The sequence below is a fragment of the Salminus brasiliensis genome, chromosome 7 (genome assembly GCF_030463535.1).
Source record: "Salminus brasiliensis chromosome 7, fSalBra1.hap2, whole genome shotgun sequence".
In the NCBI taxonomy this organism is placed as follows: Eukaryota; Metazoa; Chordata; class Actinopteri; order Characiformes; family Bryconidae; genus Salminus; species Salminus brasiliensis.
The window spans coordinates 44,075,863-44,094,587 of NC_132884.1; the positions used below are offsets into that span (position 1 = coordinate 44,075,863).

General features: G+C 42.7%; 1 protein-coding gene across 1 annotated transcript; it reads right to left on the reverse strand.

The window, feature by feature from the left end:
• Positions 1-12,440: 12,440 nt before the first annotated feature.
• Positions 12,441-18,614, reverse strand: LOC140560450 (uncharacterized). Its single transcript, XM_072684952.1, has 4 exons — positions 18,461-18,614; positions 16,292-16,576; positions 16,131-16,206; positions 12,441-14,827 (listed from the first exon to the last, which is right to left on the reverse strand). Exons 1-4 carry the CDS (start codon positions 18,501-18,503, stop codon positions 14,527-14,529), a joined length of 705 nt encoding a protein of 234 aa, XP_072541053.1. The 5' UTR covers positions 18,504-18,614; the 3' UTR covers positions 12,441-14,526.
• Positions 18,615-18,725: the final 111 nt, after the last annotated feature.

Consider the following 18,725-nt stretch of genomic DNA (forward strand, 5'->3'; position numbering starts at 1 on the left):
CTGAGTCTGATGATAAGTGAGGTGATGATTCTCTTGACTCTGTAAGTCTGTTCTGGATCCTCCTGTTTTAATGCGTCAGCAGAAGATTCTGGATCACTGACAAACAGCGCTTTAAATAAAACTGGCAGCAGGACCACTTCTCAGGGGTCAGGAGGTCAAGTGCTGGACTTCCAGCTGAACCGGAGCGGTTCTGAAGAGTGTGAGTTTAAGAGCATGGAGAATTACAGCTCACATTTACTGTCCATTTGTCTCCATTACAGCTTTTAAAGAACTTCATCACAGACGTCTTCACCGCTACATCCTCTATAACTCCTCCTGAGGGCATTACTCTGTCCCCAGTCATGTATTTATGTTTCCCTGCTTCTTTTATATGTACTAACTATTTCAATCATGGCACGGTCTGCACATTTTAGGCCTTAATTTGTATCAATTTAATAAACTCAATAAAAATGAATAACTCCACACAGCAGCGTTCAAATCTTGAACTGGACTACCTCACCAACCGACCACAGTATGTGAGGGCACGGGACTGTGTCTCTGACTTGGTGGTCAGCAGCACAGGAGCCCCTCAAGGAACGGTCTTGGCACCGTTCCTCTTCACCCTGTACACTGCTGACTTCATGTACAGCTCACCGACCTGTCACCTCCAGAAGTTCTCTGATGACTCAGCGATCGTCGGCCTCATATCCAATGAGGAGGACAGCGAGTACAGAGAACTTATTCAGGACTTTGTGGACTGGTGTCTGCAGATAAACGCTGGAAAGACCAAAGAACTGGTAGTGGATTTCCGCAGGTGCAGACACCCCCCTCCATCAGTGAACATCCGGGGTATGAACATCGAGAGTGTGGACTCTTATAAATACCTGGGTGTTCATCTGAACAACAAACTGGACTGGTCAGTCAACACTGCTGCACTCTACAAGAAAGGCCAGAGCAGACTCTACCTGCTGAGGAGATTGAGGTCCTTTGGAGTGCAGGGAGCGCTCCTGAGGACGTTCTTCGACACAGTGGTGGCATCTGCCATCTTCTATGGAGTGGTCTGCTGGGGCAGTAGCATCTCGACGGCAGATAAGAAGAGACTGGACAAACTCATAAAGAGGGCCGGCTCTGTCCTGGGGTGCTTCTTAGACCCAGTGCAGGTGGTGGGAGACAGGAGGATGACAACCAAGCTGGCATCCATGCTGGAGAACAGCTCCCACCCCATGCATGAGACTCTGGCAGCACTGGGCAGCTCCTTTAGCGACAGGCTGCTTCACCCCAAGTGTGTGAAGGAGGGGTATCACAGGTCCTTCCTTCCTGCTGCCGTCAGACTACACAACCAGCACTGCTCCCAGCGGACCACATACACACACACTTAACCACATACACACGCACTTAACTACACACACATGTTCATGTTCAGGGAATACTATGTGCAATATCCCCCCCCGCCCCCGTGCAATTAAGAGTCTTTTGCTGTAAATAATATTGTTATTGCTCTTTTAATTTTTAATTCTTATTTATATTGTGTATATAGTGTAAATTATTTATCTACATTTTTGTAACTGAGTGTCTTGCTATCCCTTTCTGCTGTTACACTGGGAATTTCCCCACTGCGGGACTAATAAAGGACTATCTTATCTTATCTTATCTCTTAATCAAATACAGTACTTTCATATTTCACAAATTACAACGTTCAGACACTGGACCAAACAAGACAACAGTAAAATCAGCAAGTCGTGAATTTACATTTACATTTATGGCATTTAGCTGACGCTCTTATCCAGAGCGACTTACAAGGTAACTCGTATTACAGAGGTGGGTCAATGCAGTGTTACGAGTCTTGCCCAAGGACTCTTATTGGTGTAGTGCAGCATACATAGTCACCCATACCGGGAATCAAACCCCAGTCTCCCACATGGTGTGGTAGCTCAATGGCAGGTAGTGGTGTTATCTGTTGCGCCACACCAACCACCTCACCACGTGAATCATTCAGCCACGAGTCCAGGCAGAGTAATTTAAGTGTGAGATCCATAAATAGAGTCAGGAGTCATTGAAGTGCCGATACAAGTCACGAGTCGTAACGGTATTGAGTTGCAAGTCATTTAAGTCAAGTCAAGCCGTGAGTCATTAAAGCATGAATCTGAGGCTGTTGTGAATCATTTTAGGACAAATCTAGGTCAAGTCGTGAATCATCGTGAGTCCTAATTGACTCATTCAAAGTCATTTAAGAGTGAATGAGTTGAGTTGTTAGTATTAATAAGTCCAGACTGAGTCATATGTCACTTAATCGTGAATCCAAGAAGAGTTGCAGGTAATGTAAGTGTGAGTCTGATTAGAGTGGACAGTCATTAAAGGCCCAGTATAAGTCAGGAGTCATAATCTTTAGTCTGAATGGAGTCGTGATTCATTAAAGAGTTCTAATCGTGTCACGAGTCATTTAAGCATGTGATTTTCCTGGACATTCCAGGCAAAGATGGAGTCAATCAAGGATCAGGAAATTCTAGGAGAAAACCTCATTAGGCCTTCACTTGGTCATTGGGCATTTCCAACAGGACAATGATCCCAAACTTACCTCAAAGTCCACCAAGGCTTGGTTTCACAAGAGGCCATGGAAGGTTCTGGAGTGGCTGTTATGGTCACCTGCTTTTGTTGGGGTAACTGTCCAGAGAAGAAGACTTTCTACTAGATTTTGGAGGAGCATTGCTGTGAAGATTTGATTGCATACTGCAATAAGAGTATTAGTGAGGTCAGGATGTTGGTTGCTCCTAATTCATCCCAAAAGTACTGGTTGGAGCTCCACCATAATTCCAGAGAACACAGCTCTTCCACTGCTCCACAGCTCAGTGATGGGGGCTTTATACCCTAGACAAGCTGTGTGTGTGCATGTGCACATCTGTGTCAGCAATGGGTGCAAGTAGCTGAATGCATTCATTAGATGGGTGTCCACAAACATTTGGACATATAGTGTAGGTGCTTTTTATTGTTCTTTACTTAAAACAGCTGCAGTTTTCTAGAGATAGGAGTTGTTGTCATTATTGTTGTTGTTGTTGTTTGTTTTTTGGAGCCACTGTGAGAAACATTGTCTCGTTAGTGCGCATCACCCCCGCCAGAGCGCACAGTATAGACCAGCTCTCTTCAGTACAGTGCTACTCAGTAGTTCAAATGATGGATCAGACAAGGCCGACGCAGTGGCTGAGGTGACATCGAGCGATGTGGCTGTGGATATCGATCCCCCAGCAGGCCTCACACACTCAACACCTCCAGGAAGTTTGTCCATTCCTTCACCGGTGGAAGATAATCAATAGGTAGACAAGCAAACAGAACAGAGAGAGGGGAGAGAGAGACTCAGTGAGATAAGGTGCTTCATTTCCTCGCTTTGATCCGTCCTGTTCTCCCCACGGAGCTTCGTTAAACCAGCAGAACTGACAGTAAAACTCCAGTAGAGTGCAGCACTGAGACTGGGGACACAACCTAGCCAGAGCGGATCTTCTCTACTTAAACTGGTTCCAGTAGAACAAGTCTGTAATCTTTTTCTCAAGTTTCCATAGCAACGCTGTCTACAAAGTTTCCCATCAATGGGTCAGGCATTTCTCCAGATCCCGCCTGAAGGCTGTTTCTGTACCATAACAGTGTGTGTGTTCATGGTGAGTGTGTGTGATGACTGAGGTGTGTGTTCAATTCACTCCTATATTGTCTGAATCTCCTCTAGATGGCGTAATAGAGCACCATTCAGCAGATCAACTTCAGCTCACAGGAAGAGCTAGCTAGGCTAAAATACAGCTTCCAAACATGGTGAAGGTAGTTGCACACACTGCTACTTTAACTAAGACCCTCAAAGTGTGAGAGCCCCCCACCCCCCCCCAGGAGTGTACTGTAGATGTGATGGTGGGTCAGGAGTGTACTGTAGATGTGATGGTGGGTCAGGGGCATACTGTAGATGTGATGGTGGGTCAGGGGCATACTGTAGATGTGATGCAGGGTCAGGGGCATACTGTAGATGTGATGCAGGGTCAGGAGCGTACTGTAGATGTGATGGTGGGTCAGGAGTGTACTGTAGATGTGATGGTGGGTCAGGAGTGTACTGTAGATGTGATGGTGGGTCAGTCAGGAGTGTACTGTAGATGTGATGGTGGGTCAGGAGTGTACTGTAGATGTGATGGTGGGTCAGGAGTGTACTGTAGATGTGATGGTGGGTCAGGGGCATACTGTAGATGTGATGGTGGGTCAGGAGTGTACTGTAGATGTGATGGTGGGTCAGTCAGGAGTGTACTGTAGATGTGATGGTGGGTCAATAGGAGTGTACTGTAGATGTGATGGTGGGTCAGGAGTGTACTGTAGATGTGATGGTGGGTCAGTCAGGAGTGTACTGTAGATGTGATGGTGGGTCAGGAGTGTACTGTAGATGTGATGGTGGGTCAGGAGTGTACTGTAGATGTAATGGTAATAAGGTCTAGTTGAGTTTGATGGGTCTGATATCTGCTGTTCTACTTTGTGGTGTAAAATAAGTCTAGTAGAAATTAGGGCACAGGGAGTTCTAACTTTTTTGCCGAAAAATAAAATATTTCTATTGATTACATTTCTAAATGTAAATGTTTAAAGACATTTATCTAAGAACATGTTTAGAGTTTAGATTACCTCTCAGTATTACATTTACATTTACAGCATTTAGCCGACGCTCTTATCCAGAGCGACTTACATGGTTACTCATATTACAGAAGCAGTATTGATCTCATGATGATCAAATGTGCAGATCTTTGACTATGATAAACACACAGGTTTTGGGGTGTTCTGTTTTTTTACTGTAATTAATAAATAGATATTAAACCCTTTCTGTACTTTTATCTTATTTTCTTATTTTTACATTTTGAATGAGAGGCATTGTTACGCTTATGCTATATATGTCTGTACCTTCAGGAAGGAACACACACACACATACACACACACACACACACACACACCCCTAAAGTCATGCTAACACACGAATAGCCCTCATTATATTGGAATGGCACTCTGAAAGTGTCGATCAGTGACACTGTCTAACTCTATAGTGGAATGCGGCCTTTTTTTCACCAGTCTTGTTTACAGCTATTTTCAGGGAGGCTCGTTTTCAAAGTCTGCCGGTGACAGCGAGCTTCAGAGGCCGCCACACAGCAGAGCTCTATTAGTGCTCTTGAATGTCACTAGCAGTAGCTGTGTGGACTTTAAGCCCTTCTTCTCTCAGTGGGAGAGAGATCGAGAGCCAGAGTGCTGCAGAGCAGAAACCCTGATCTAGAGATCCAGCTTCTACCACGTACAGCTCCTGCAGAAGTGGGGTCAATGTCCAGAATGCTGCAAGGCCTGAACCTCTAGCGCTCCTGTTATTTCTGCTGTGATGGAGAAACTGAAGATAGAAAGATGAAGAGGCGTCAGACGGAGAGAAACACAGGAATTTAGCCAGAGCAGGTTTTTGTGCACAGTAGGGCTGCACAGTGCTGAAGTGGGATAAAAGTGCTAGTACTTCCCTTATTTACATATTCACCCACCCTAATTAACCCCCTGGGTAATGCAGTTTAAATAGTAGGGTGATACACTACATGGACAAAAGTATTGGGACACCTCCACACTATTCCACCTACCAGAGCTTTTTGGACATCCCATTCTAAACCCATAGGCATTTTTAATCTGGAGCGGGTCCCCCTTTAACAGCAGCTCTACCAGCAGCAGCAGCAGGTCTGGAGCTCTGCTGCAGTTACTGAGTCAGTTGGAGGCTTCTCTGCACTCTGCTCTGAGCTCAGCACTCGGCCCTGACCCCGCTCTGTAACTTTACGTGGTCTGACAGACACTCGGTGGCTGAGCTGCTCTCTGTGAGCTGTTCCTCCTAAACTCTTCCACTGTTCAATAATAACACCACTCACAGCTGATGGAGGAAGATCTAGGAGGGAGGAAATTTCACCAGCTGACTTGTTGTTGTTGGTGCAGCGGTGTCTCCTATTACATACAGAACCACGCTGGAGTTCAGTGAGCTCTTCAGAACCTCCCGTTCTTTCACTGATGTGTGGAAAGTACAGGCTTGATTTTACACACCTGTAGAAATGGGACTGAATCAGACGCCTAAATTCAGTGATTACGTGGTGTGTCCCAATACTTTTGTCCAGTAGTGTGTTTAAAAAAAAAAGACACTAGGGTCACATGGGTGTCTGCTGTGGTTCTGCAGTTCTGAAGGCAATGGATCTGCAGGCTGTGTAGAAGTGAACCCGAGTGAAGGTGTGGCAGTTAGTCTTCGATTATCCAGTCAGAGACGTCCTGTGGAGCTCTGCTGGAGTGTGTGGCCGTGGGACTGTAAGTAAACTCAGAAAGGCAGTGTCGATCTGCGTCGATTCTGCTGCTCCTCAGTAGGAAAGAGCGTCCGGCTCGTCTGCCAGTGGCTAATTGATTTGGCCGGAGCTGATCTGCAGTGCTTTCTTCAGCAGTTAATTAATTTAACTTCAGATTCTGTCCCTCAAACTCTGGCTCTCGCTGCCAGGACCTGCTCTGAGGCTCTCTCTCTCGTGCTTGCCGTTATTGTAGAGGTGGGTAGTGAAGAGGGCCATAAGTAAAGTAAAGTAAAATAAGTGTAAGGAAACTGTACTGTTCTGTATTTTACAGTTTCATTTGAGAAAACTTTCAGTCAGTGGAGAACCATCAGAACCTCAGAACCTCAGAAACTTTAGTGCCTGAAGATTTCTGGGAACTTAAAACTACCATGTCTGTTTATGTAAGATCCTTTCTGTCTATTAGAGCCGCTGCTCGGGGTGTATCTGTACTCTGTAAGAACTGTAGCAGTTTTCTTACTCCCTGTCCCTGAATAATAATCTAATCTAATCTAATCTAATCTTATATCATCTAATATCATCTAATCTAACAATATAGTATTCTGTAAAGCTTTAAGAGCGTGCCTACATCACAGAAAACAGCTTAATGTACACTCTAAACAATACGGGTTCTATATGGTTCTGAAGTGGGTTCTTTCTGCTGATATATACAGTAGATCCAATGTTTTTAAAGAACCTTCTATGATATGTTTTCCACCAAATGTTCCCTACTCCCTGCTCGTCCATTCATACTGAAGTTAAAAAGAGCTTAGAGGCAACCAATCAGAACAGAGATCATTTACATAAACACAAACAGAAAGTCTGTTTAATTCTAAGGAGATGAGAATGGTCAAAGGTGTGTGGCCCGCTAACAATCAAATCAATCCAAGATAAAGTAGAATCTCAGTCAATCTCAGTTACATTAATAGTTAGCAGTGTCAGATCCCTCTGAGCCCATTCTTGCCCTGTGTTTTTCTGATGGTCGGGTCATGAACACTGATCTGAGGGAGCTGAGGGAGGAGCCTGTAGCTTGTTAGACGTTGTTCCTGAACCACCTTTGGTTCCATAAAGAACCATGTTTGTATAAGGGGGGGGGTGAGAGCATCAGTGACACCGGCCCAAGCTGGTTAAGCTGGTTGTGCACGTTTTCATTTGCGTTTGAGTCAAGCTGGTCATACTGCATGATGGTGTAGTTGGTCAACCAGCATGGCCAGCATGTTCATGTTGGTACTTTAGCATGACCCATATGACTTGCCTGACCAGTACGACCAGCTGGACTAAACTGTTAGACCAAGTTTCAGTAGGCCTAAGTTGTAGGGTCGTAGCAGGGTGTGTGTGTGTGCGAGAGGGTGGAAATACCTCTGAAACCCTGCAGCTACAGTATGCTAATGTACATTAATACACACACATTTACTCATTTAGCAAAACCAATAACTAGCATTAATAGCCTTCATGACCCAATCAGCTCCTTTCAGTTCAACTTACCCAGCCACGACATCCTAACTACGCTCTATTGCTCCCCTCCAGCCTGTAGTGTTGTTGGACGTTCTGATGACCTCCTCTTCCACCAACATTCTGTTATTGCCAAAAACATTGACTCTGAACTGCCCTCTAGTGGATGTCCATGCCAACATCTATCCCGTTGCGGTTAAAAAGGTGCACGTTACATTGTTTTTGCACGTAAAAGGAGTATACTCCCAGGTCCTGTGCTGGGAGACGCTGGATTGACTAAGAGGTTCCACTGCAGTTATCTAGTACTTCAGTAGTTTTTGAGCTACTTGGGCTGTTCTTTGGAAAGCCACCGTTACCTTCACTGCAGGAGCAACAGGTCTCCTGGAGGATGGGTTAAGCCTCTGCATTCCCAGCCTATTCTCAGTGGAGAACCATCAGAACCTCAGAACTGCAGAACTTTAGTGCATGAAGATTTCTGGGAACTTAAAACTACTATGTCTGTTTATGTCAGATCCTTTCTGTCTATTAGAACCCCTGCTCGGGGTGTATTTGTACTCTGTAAGAACTGTAGCAGTTTTCTTACTCCCTGTACTCTATGAATAATAATCTAGTCTAATCTAATATCATCTAATCTAACAATACAGTTTTCTTTAAAGCTTTAAGAGTGGACCTATATCACAGAAAACAGCCTGATGTGCACTCTAAACAAAAAGGGTTCTGTATGGTTCTGGAATGGGTTCTTTGAACTCTTTCTGGTGCTATATACTGCAGTTCTAGAAGTTATCTAGTACTTCAGTAGTTTTTGAGCTGCTACTTTTGTTCTTGTGCTCGGGCTGTTCTTTGGAAAGACACTGTTACCTTCACTGCAGTCGTTATTCCACTGCAGGAGCAGCACTTCTACCGGAGGATGGGTTAAGCCTCTGCATTCCCAGCCCCCTCATTCTCATGCTGCAGTACAGTTCTAATAACTCAGATTCTCCATTCCAGCTCTATTCATCACATTACAGCTTCAGAGCAGCGGCGAGACGTCAGCATGTCAGTTTATCAACCTGACTCAACCTTTTCATTTAGAATTAAGAAATAGCTGAGGCTAAAAGAGAAGCGATGACACTCTCCCAGTCCTGAGCTGGAGCTGCAAAGCATGAACCTCCCCCAGCTGAACGAGATCCCTCTATTTCTCCTGGAGGCTCAGTCTGCATTAATCAGCCCAGCTGAACATCTATACTCTACATTACTGAACCAGAGCGCTCAGGTTACCATCACCCCAGTCCCCTATAACCCAGCATGTCTGCACATTGTCCATAATGTGGCCAAATGTTTGCAGACAGCAGCGTTTCCTCTGAAATCATGAAGGGTCATGGGCTCTGAAGGGTATTAGCCAGTTGTTTGTCTCTCAGTAACAGGCTCTACTTTACTGGAAGGCCTTTATACTAAATGTTGGAACATTGCTGTGTGGGGTTTTTGATTGCATCAGCCCCACAAGAGTGAGAGCATCAGTGAGGTCAGGCTTCCAAAGGTATCGTATGGAGTTCCACTGCTCCACAGCTCAGACCGTGTGATGGACATTTATGTATTTGTTAAGAAAAGACAGTTTCTAACCCTGCCCCCTGTGTGAAAAAGTGATTGTCCACTTTTTTATAGCCTTCTTTACACTTACACTTTCTGTAATTGAGGAATTCTGACTGAACTCCTTCAGCACAGTCATATTTGTAGGCCTTCGGGCATGGACTGCACATTTCAGGTCTTGCCGATTGAATAGCTTTTGCTTTGGGTCATTGTCTTGTTACATGACCCAATCCCAGCTTCAGCCTCAGCTCACAGACAGATAGCTTCAGTACAACACAACTCAATAGTAGCAAATGCAGATGCAGTAAAGCATCACCATCCAATCACACTTCCAGCACCATGCTTCATAGTTGGTATGCGGTTCTTACTTTGAAAAGCAGTGTCACGTTTTTTACCGGTTTCACAGGGTCCAGAACTCACACACTGAACACACTGCTCCAGAACTCCGGTTGTTCTTGGTGAACTTGAGGTCAGCGTTTATATTCTTCTTCATTTTTATTTGGACGGGATTAGTTGTACATAGTGAGGGGTATATGTAATTATTAAAAGTTTCTTAGTGATTTTAGTCCCGTCTGAATGCACCATGTCAGTCGGTTTTACGGACTGCGCTCTTCTGCATCAGTAAAGATCCCACCCCCTTTTAACTTCTGTAAAACTCCTGTGTGAATCAACACGTGTGTAAATATTCCCTCATATTCCATGGAAAAGGAGTTTTCTCCAGTATGGAGGAGCTCGAGGATGCATTAAGTGTCATTGAGCATGGCACAGATACCTTGTTCAAGTCTGTGGTGAACCTCAGTCACATCCAGAAGACCAACCAAAGGACTCCTCAGAGGCATGACACTGCTGGCAGCAACTGTTAGCGTAGCCTGTAGCCTACATACTATTGACTGTACTGAAGATATAGCTGCTAATTTTTGCACTAAACTGTCATTATTACTGCCCGTGGGTTTAAGATATATATCATCATGTGTGTTAAGTGAGTCACTCCCTCACTCATCTCAGTCAAGTTCATATTTTGGTCATAAATTTACAGACGCCCTTTAGTGAAGTTACATTACTCTTATATTAATAGTTAGCAGTGTCAGATCCCTCTGAGCCCATTCTTGCCCTGTGTTTTTCTGATGGTTGGGTCATGAACACTGATCTGAGGGAGCTGAGGGAGGAGCCTGTAGCTTTTTAGACGTTGTTCCTGAATTCTTTGGGACTGAATGATTGTATGCGTTGCTCTTAGAGAGATTATGGGAGAGGTTGAGGTCTTTAGGACTCTCGCCTCAGCATGAGGCGAACAGTTTCACAGCCCTGTGTGAGGTTAAAGGCTTCGCTGAAGGAGGACCATGACCAGGACGACTTCATGAAACGAAGATCATCAGATCCTAAACCAAACGATCTCACTGAACTCAGTTCTGCTGCAGAACAGGCCGCTCATTTGCACTGTGATTATTAGCACAGCTGTACAGATGTTCATTTTCTGTAAATGTTTATATCATCTGTAACTTTCTGTACATATTAGTGTGTGTATGTCTGCTCAGGCTACATCTGGATATGAGGGATTCCTACCTGTACCAGTACAGATGTCTACAGCCCTCTCAGCTCCCTCAGCTGCTCATTACCTTCAGCACTTTTTAAACTGAATTATTCTTTATTCTGTTTATTGTTCAGTGTGTTTTTCTCTCTCAGTGTAATACGTCTTAACAGTCTGTGTGCTTGTTAAATGTCATTCCTGTGCTGCTCTCACCAAGTTCAATTTCTTGTATGTGTATCATGAAGAAATAAAGAGATTCTGATTCTGTAAACTCCACTGCTGCTCCCGCTTACACCAATCTTACTTATTCTAATGTTATTTATTTGTTTGTTTGTTTATTTATTTGTTCAAACGTTTGTGTTCATTGAGCTAAAACATCCAGCCTCTTTTGATAATTAGCCACTTTTACTTAATTATTATATACTTAATTAGCTACATTTACTTAATGTTGTTACTGTGATCTGTTCCTGATAAATCAATAAAGTATAAATAAACAACAGACAATACGACACACGCATGCTGATGTTTTTATTCTTTATATTATGTCATTTTAAAAGCTTCTTTTAAGCTTTTTTAAGGTTCTGCAGTTTTACTTTTCAGCTGGAACTATATATTTTTTTTTTCCATAAAATATCTGAAATGACTTCAATATTTTTTTGTAATTATTTGACTAATTACAAAAATAATTAGATTACTTGATTGTCTGCCAAAATACTCAGCATAGTTCACTTTTAATGATCATTTGCTGATTACTTAATTGTGAAAAATAATCAGAACAATCAGACATAATTTGACTACATGCAAAAACATAGAATATTTTAATAATTAAATATAATAATCTGATAAAAAAGAACTGATTACTCGATACCTCAGTAAAAGAATGTGACTGCTCAGTTACTTCCTACAATAAGAGATAGAGCAGTAAATGACTGAACTGTCGAAAGAATCATTAGATCACTTTCAGAACGGTACTCCAACAACCTGTAGATTTTTCAGGTGTCGACATCATCAGGGTTTTGCTCAACTTGCTGGAACAGCCAACAGATTACCTCATTCATTTCCTAAATAATCGGTAGATTACTCAATCACTCATGTAGTGGCCAGTGAGCCGCCCTAAATGGGCACTAATTGTAATTGTAAGTGCTGTCCACATACTTTTGGTGTAGATGGTGTACATTTAGTTTACCCAAGTCCAGCAGAACTCAGATCAGGAACTCTCCAGGCTGTTTGTTAAGGACAGAGCTCGAGCTAAAAACAGAAGGAAGCCATCCTGCCAAGCCTGAAGCGAGCAGCCCACCTCAGGAGGTAGGAGTTAAGTGTAATCTCACTCAGCACGGCCTCCAGAGCTTTGCAGAAAATCATTCACATTAAGACTGACATTTCCTATGTGACACTTGCCTCCCACTGTAAACTCGCTGGAAGTGGGACTTTCTCTTTTTTCTGCTGCTGGCTGAGAGCGTGGTGTAATTTTAGTCAGAATACACTGCGCACACACACACACACACACACACACACACACACACATACACACACAGGCGTGGTACTGTTATACTTGTAGTTTTTAATACTGGGATGGAATCAGGCAGCGACGCAGGGAGAAGGGGCCGGCTACAGAAATCCAATACTTTTAAAGTACTTTAGTATTACTCAGTATCAAACAATACCCAAGCATCAGTGAGCCAGAATCGAGACTGCTGATTAGCTGTTTGAAAGACATGCCACATGCATGTTATTAACATCAGCACCTCTTAACTCCGCACAGTGCTGCTCTTAATGATCACATCAAAATCAAAGAGCTGACAATACCCAGCCCTACAGCAGCAGTCAAAAGTATGGACACACCTACTCCAAGAAGAATCCACCTTCTTTTTACATTTCTTTACACATTTTAAAACAGCATTGATGCCAGAGCATCATGAAATATCCTCTGTGGGACTCTGCAGTGATAGAAACAGTGTTTAAAACTATCTGACAGCTCAGATTTCTTAAACTGAAGAATACAGTTTGGGACCCCGTGTTCTTCTCTCCAGCAGCTTCATGAAGAGAGCACCTGGTATGCTGTCCCAGCAGTCCTGGAGACGCTGTGCTCCCGGAAATGACTTTAAAAAGTCTGTTTTGGAGATAAATTCATCCACAGGCGCCAATATTATACTTCACTTCAAGCATCTAACTGCCAGATTTTACAGCACAAATGTTCCTAAGACTATTAAAACCTTATATTCAAGCAGGTGTGTCCAAACTTTTGACGCTGGTCTTGTTGATGAGTCGGTTTTTATAATATTATTCAGATTCTCCTATTGTTCATAATAATTAATACCTGTGAGCATGCACTGCAGCAATGTTGAACTTGAGGAACGTTCCTGTTTTAAACAGTCAGTCAAGCTGATCAAATCTAATCAGAGGAATACTCCGACTAAAACATCCAATCAGAAACAGTCACCAAAAATGTTAACATACACAGATCAGCCAGAACATTAAGACCACTGATGATCCTGTCCAGGGGTGGATCTTACAGTCAGTTCTTGAAGGTGATGAAGGTGAAAAATGGACAAGCGTAAAAATCTGAGACACTTTGACAAGAACCAAACTGTAATGTTCTAGACAATGACTGGGTCAGAACATCTCCAGAACATCAACAAGCAGGTCTTGTGGGGTGTTCCCCCCGGGATGCAGTGGTCAGTACCTACCCAAAGTGCTCCAAGGAAGGACAACCGGTCAACCACTGATACTCATAGAGATCCAGGATTTGCTGCTAACGTTAGTCTTGGTGCCAGATACCACAGCACGCCTTCAGAGGACTGGTGGAGTCCGTGCATCAACATTTTTTGGGGGGCAATATTAAGCAAGTTTGGTGGTTTTAATGTTATGGCTGATGTGTGTAGGTATTGTACCTTGTGTAAAGGCCTTTATCAGTGCAGTACTAACGCCTGGGCTGCAAGTTCACTGCAGTTCAAGCCAGTCAATATGTGCAAGATCTCACTGGGAGACTGTTAGAAGAACATTTTCAGGTTAATTGACTTATTTCTAAATGTTTTTATATATTTTATCTACAGAAAGTGTCGTATTCTATTGGTAGATCATTCAGTGTGTTTTAAGACAAAACTACAAACAAATGACAAAGTGAGATTTAACTCGACACAATGACCTTAAAACCTGTAGAAACAAGTTATATGATCTTAGAATTCTCTAAAACTGAAATCTGAAATGAGAATATTAGACATTTAGACTAAAATGAAGAAGATTTCACTTCCCCAGCGGGAGCTTTGAATTTGAACCTATTTAAGACAAACATACATTTAGAGCTAGGTTTAACATTCAGAATGCTACTTGTATTTCTAATCAGGCAGAGAAACCTGGTCTGATCACCTGATTACAGTAACCTCCACCATCCCTGCCCAGAGATCTACTCCTTTGTACAGCATCACGAGTGAGAATATAAAGTTACCACCTTGCCATCTACTGGTGGGAGAGCGTCAGATCAAACTCTGAACACTGTAGTCCATCGAGCTCCTCTGGAAAAGCACTGTACCCCGAGCAGAACGCTGCGTGAGGAAACCGTGGACCTCCTCAGGTCTTTTGGTTCAGCAGTTTAGGTCTAAGACTAAGAACGGAACGAGTTCTAGTGTTTATTAAGGCAAAAAGAGTCGTTTCCCGCGAGGATTCGCTCTCCCATCAAAGGTCCATCAGCATCCGCGCTTTGAGGTGTTTGATTTTGAGGGAGTAGTACTCCTCCTGTAACTGTAGAACACGTTCCTGACGGCGCAGAACCGACATCTCCAGATGCGTCTTCTCCGCGGAGGGTGAGGGAGAGGGCGAGGGCGAGCGAGGAGGACTCACAGGAGCGATTTCATTCCTGCTCGTATCGTTTATGTGATTGACAGGCAGCTCGATGTTCATGATGGGAGCCACCGATGTGGGAACGTACTTCACCTCCACTTGTTCCTCTTCAAAGGTCAGGTTCTCCCCTTCCAGCCTGAAACAGAACCACGTGGCAGAGACAGTTACAGACAGTGACTGCTGATAGAAACAGTCAAAATGCACAGTGTCCAAATGTTTGTGGACAGCCATTCTAATGAATGCATTCAGCTACTTTTAAGTTGCACTGACACAGATTGTCTAGTCCCTGCAGAGAAGTACTGCCAATAGAAAAGGACTCCATGGAGCAAATAAACATGAACCTATCGGCTCCATGCTGCCTAATGCCAGGCGTGGGCTAGAGGGGTATAAAGCCCCCAAGCATTGAGGAGCTGTGGAGCAGTGGAAGAACTGTGTTCTCTGGAATGATGGTGGTGGAGCTCCATCCAGTACTTTTGGAATGAATCAGGGAGTTGGAGATGAGGTCAGGAGGCAATCATCCAACATCCTGTCCTCACTATCCTGACAACACAATTGTCACTAAATGCAATCACACCCTCACAGCAATGCTCCTCCTCCAAAATCTAGTAGAAAGTCTTCTTCTCTGGACAGTAGAAACAGTTACTCCAACAGAAGCAGGAGAAACTCTTTAATACCCTTGATTTCAGAAGAAACAGTGAATGAGCAGGTGTCCCAATACTTCTGTCCATGAACTATATTATAGTTTCTGTCCTGCACCGAAGGGAACGAACTTCCCCTGGGTGTCCGAACAGCAGAGTCCAACGCTCGCTGTCCTCAAACCCAGACTGAAGACCCTCCTCTTCTGAGAGTACTCAGGTGAAGAGAAGAGTATTATGGTCTCCATATTGACTTGTGTTTAGTAGAGTCTAAGATTAGAGGATCTGAATTTTAGTCTATTTAAACTAGCTGAGGTTCTTCTTCAGTAAACAGTGAAGCTCTTCTAAATGCCGTAAATGTAAAAATGCAAATAATTAAATAAACAAAGGGTTAAAAAAAACATTTAATTCTGCATGTTTTGAGAGCGTGACGGATGGCCTAGAAGAGCATTTTTTCTGCCCATGAGCAAGGTTTTACAAGCTAGCTGATAATGATCTACAGGTAGCAGAGTCTGAGTTTCCGGACTAATTCCAAAATCTAAACGGACTAAAACTCACCTAAAACTAACAGAAACTGAACATAAACACTAATGAAGCAGTGCAGCACACCTTCACCTCACCCTTAAACACCACCCAAGAGCAAACGAAGGAATTAAAGAAACAAAAATAATGAACGAAAAATAAAGAATTCCTGATTAGGAGAGAACAAATGACAATGAAAAAGAAAAAAAAACGACCAAAAATAAAAGAAGAAAGAAAGAAAAAAATAAGAAATAAAAGACAGGTAAAGGAAAAAAGTTCTACCTGTCTTTAAGCTCCGCCTCCTTTCTCTGTAGTTTAAGAATATCCAGCACAACCTTCGTAACAGGGCTGATATGATCTGCAATCAAATAATAAACAAACAAACAACCATGATCACCTGAATCAGACAGAGGAGGAGGCGACAGAGCAGCAGCTCGGCTCACCTGTGTGTGAGTGGTGGGTTAGCATAGCTTCTTTAGCTTTGGCGAGCTCCACGAACCAGTGCCTCTCACACTCCTTCCCCGTTCGGGGGACGTCAGGGTGAGCGGTGGAGATCTCCTCAGCTATCTCGTCCCACGCCCACCTGCGGTTAGTGGCTATCTCTCGACAGGAGTGTCTGCCGGTCAGCAGGTCTACTCTCCTGGCCTTCACCAGCTGCACCAGCAGCAGCTTCTGCTCCGTCGACCAGTTTGGCTTCCGGGGCCTCATTGGAGGGTCGCAGAGTTCAGCTTTAGAGGAGAGTCGGTGTTTAAAATTTTTTTTAAAAATAAATAAATAAATAAAAAAGACCAATAATCCACTACAGCTGTTCAATGAAAAAGAAGCCGTTTAGCTCCGCCCATTCCACCTACATCATGTTAACTCCACCCATTCAGCCTACAGCAGTTTAGCCCCACTCCTTAAATTTACAGTGCAGTTTAGGAATATCTATTCACACTAATGTTCTAAGTATTGTTTCCAACCAGGATGAAAAAATAATAATAATACAGGGCAGCCAATCAGAGCAAAGCTCATTTGCATTTGCTTTTCCCAAATCAGATCCAGTTGTTTAAAATTCTGCAGTAAAATCACTGCTTTTACAGACAGTACTACTGTGAGACTTTCTGGACTAATTTTAGTTTTTTGAAATTTGTATTTTAGTAAATTTGTAGTTTAATTTATTTCAGAAGTGTTTTATAACTAAATAAATGACTATTTTATAGTCCTGGTTCTTCGTCTTCAGTGCTGCTTTAGAACTGAAGAAGGGAGCACAGTTCTCTGACCAGCAAAACGAGGCATTTCTGCCCCAGCTCAGATCCTAATCAGCCGCTTTTGAGAGAAAAGGCGTGGCGGGAGTGGGAGTGTCTCTCCAGACATGCTTGGGGGCGGTGACAGAAAACAGACTAACATCTGGAGGAAAAGCAGCTCTAGAACCACAGATGTTGCATTAAGTCCCATGGGACACCAGAGGGCGCTCTGCTAGAACACAGCGGTAAAAACAAAGGATCGGAACTGGATCAGGTTTAAACCAGACTAGAACTGATCTGCTTAGATACTATTTTTAGGAGTTTAGAGACTAAAATAAGTCCCACGATGTTCCAAACCACATCGATATGCCAAAATAATGCTGACCTGGATGCGTTTAGAGAAGCAGGAGAATCTTTTTGAGGGCGTGTTTACAGAGATATGACAAATCCGGTGTGTTAGCAACATTAGCATAGCATCTCTGGCTTGCTTGGTCTTTCTATGATCAGTGACCAATTATGATACTTTGATATACATACATACATATTATACATATATATATGTACTATAATATGTATGTATGTGTGTGTGTGTGTGTGAGATATATATATATATATATATATATATATATATATATATATATATATATATATATATATGTACTATAATATGTATGTATGTATGTATGTGTGTGTGTATATATATATATATATATATATATATATATATATATATATATATATATATATATACACACATACACACACATATACATATAATGTGTATGTATGTATGTATGTATGATCAGCTCCTTTTAAGGAATTATATGTTTCTTGGATGAAGTATAGTATTTTAAAACATTAGTTTTTTATTTTGTTTATGCATATATTAACATTTTTTTCAGAATCCCCAGTGCATCCTTATTGATATATTCACAATAAACAATTTTCCAATATTTTAATGTCTAACTAACCCATTTCTTTTAACTTATTTATCTCTTTAACCTATATTCCACTTAACAAAGCATGCTTTTAAAGCTCACTATCATACAAATCCACTGTACTTATTACTGACTATTTTTATTTATTTATTTATTGACTTCCCCTCTGGCCTATACTCCCATCCCTGCAGCTGACAGCAGCTTTGCTTTTAACAGTCTGCATTAAAAGCTAAGGAAGAAGGCTGTTAAAATCAGAATGCATGCTGAAATCTGACAGGTCTGAAGGTTTTAGATCTTATAGCTGAGCTAAAGGAGTCCGGGGAGCCTCCTGGTTAGCGCCAGGCTGGTGAAATGCGTCGCTGGCTGTGGTAAGAATCACTCCTAGCAGCTAAAATCAATACTAGGGTAACATCAGTTTTTACTGTTGGAAAAAAAACAGGACACTCACCTCCGAATCGATGCCGGTTCAGTTTTATTTTCAGAGTAGACATAAAGGTTGCTAAATGATGTTATTTTACGCGGTGATTAATAATTTTTGTAGGTTGAATCCACACAACAAGATGAGGGTGAAGTTGGCTTCTTATCCGCCAGCTTATTTTTCGAATTGCCCGGTCCACCTTAAATGGTGCAGCAGTTACATGCTGGCGCCCGAGGCGCCAGCATGTAACTGCTGCACCATTTAAGGTGGACCGGGCAATTCGAATAAGAACGCT

Coding starts and splice junctions, on each gene's coding strand:
- LOC140560450 (XM_072684952.1), bottom strand. CDS start 18,503: ATGTCTACTCTGAAAATAAAACTGAACCGGCATCGATTCGGAG. Junction 16,207..16,291: donor AACCCACCACTCACACACAG/GTGAGCCGAGCT, acceptor ATTTGATTGCAG/ATCATATCAGCCCTGTTACG. Junction 14,828..16,130: donor GAGGCGGAGCTTAAAGACAG/GTAGAACTTTTT, acceptor GTTCTGTTTCAG/GCTGGAAGGGGAGAACCTGA.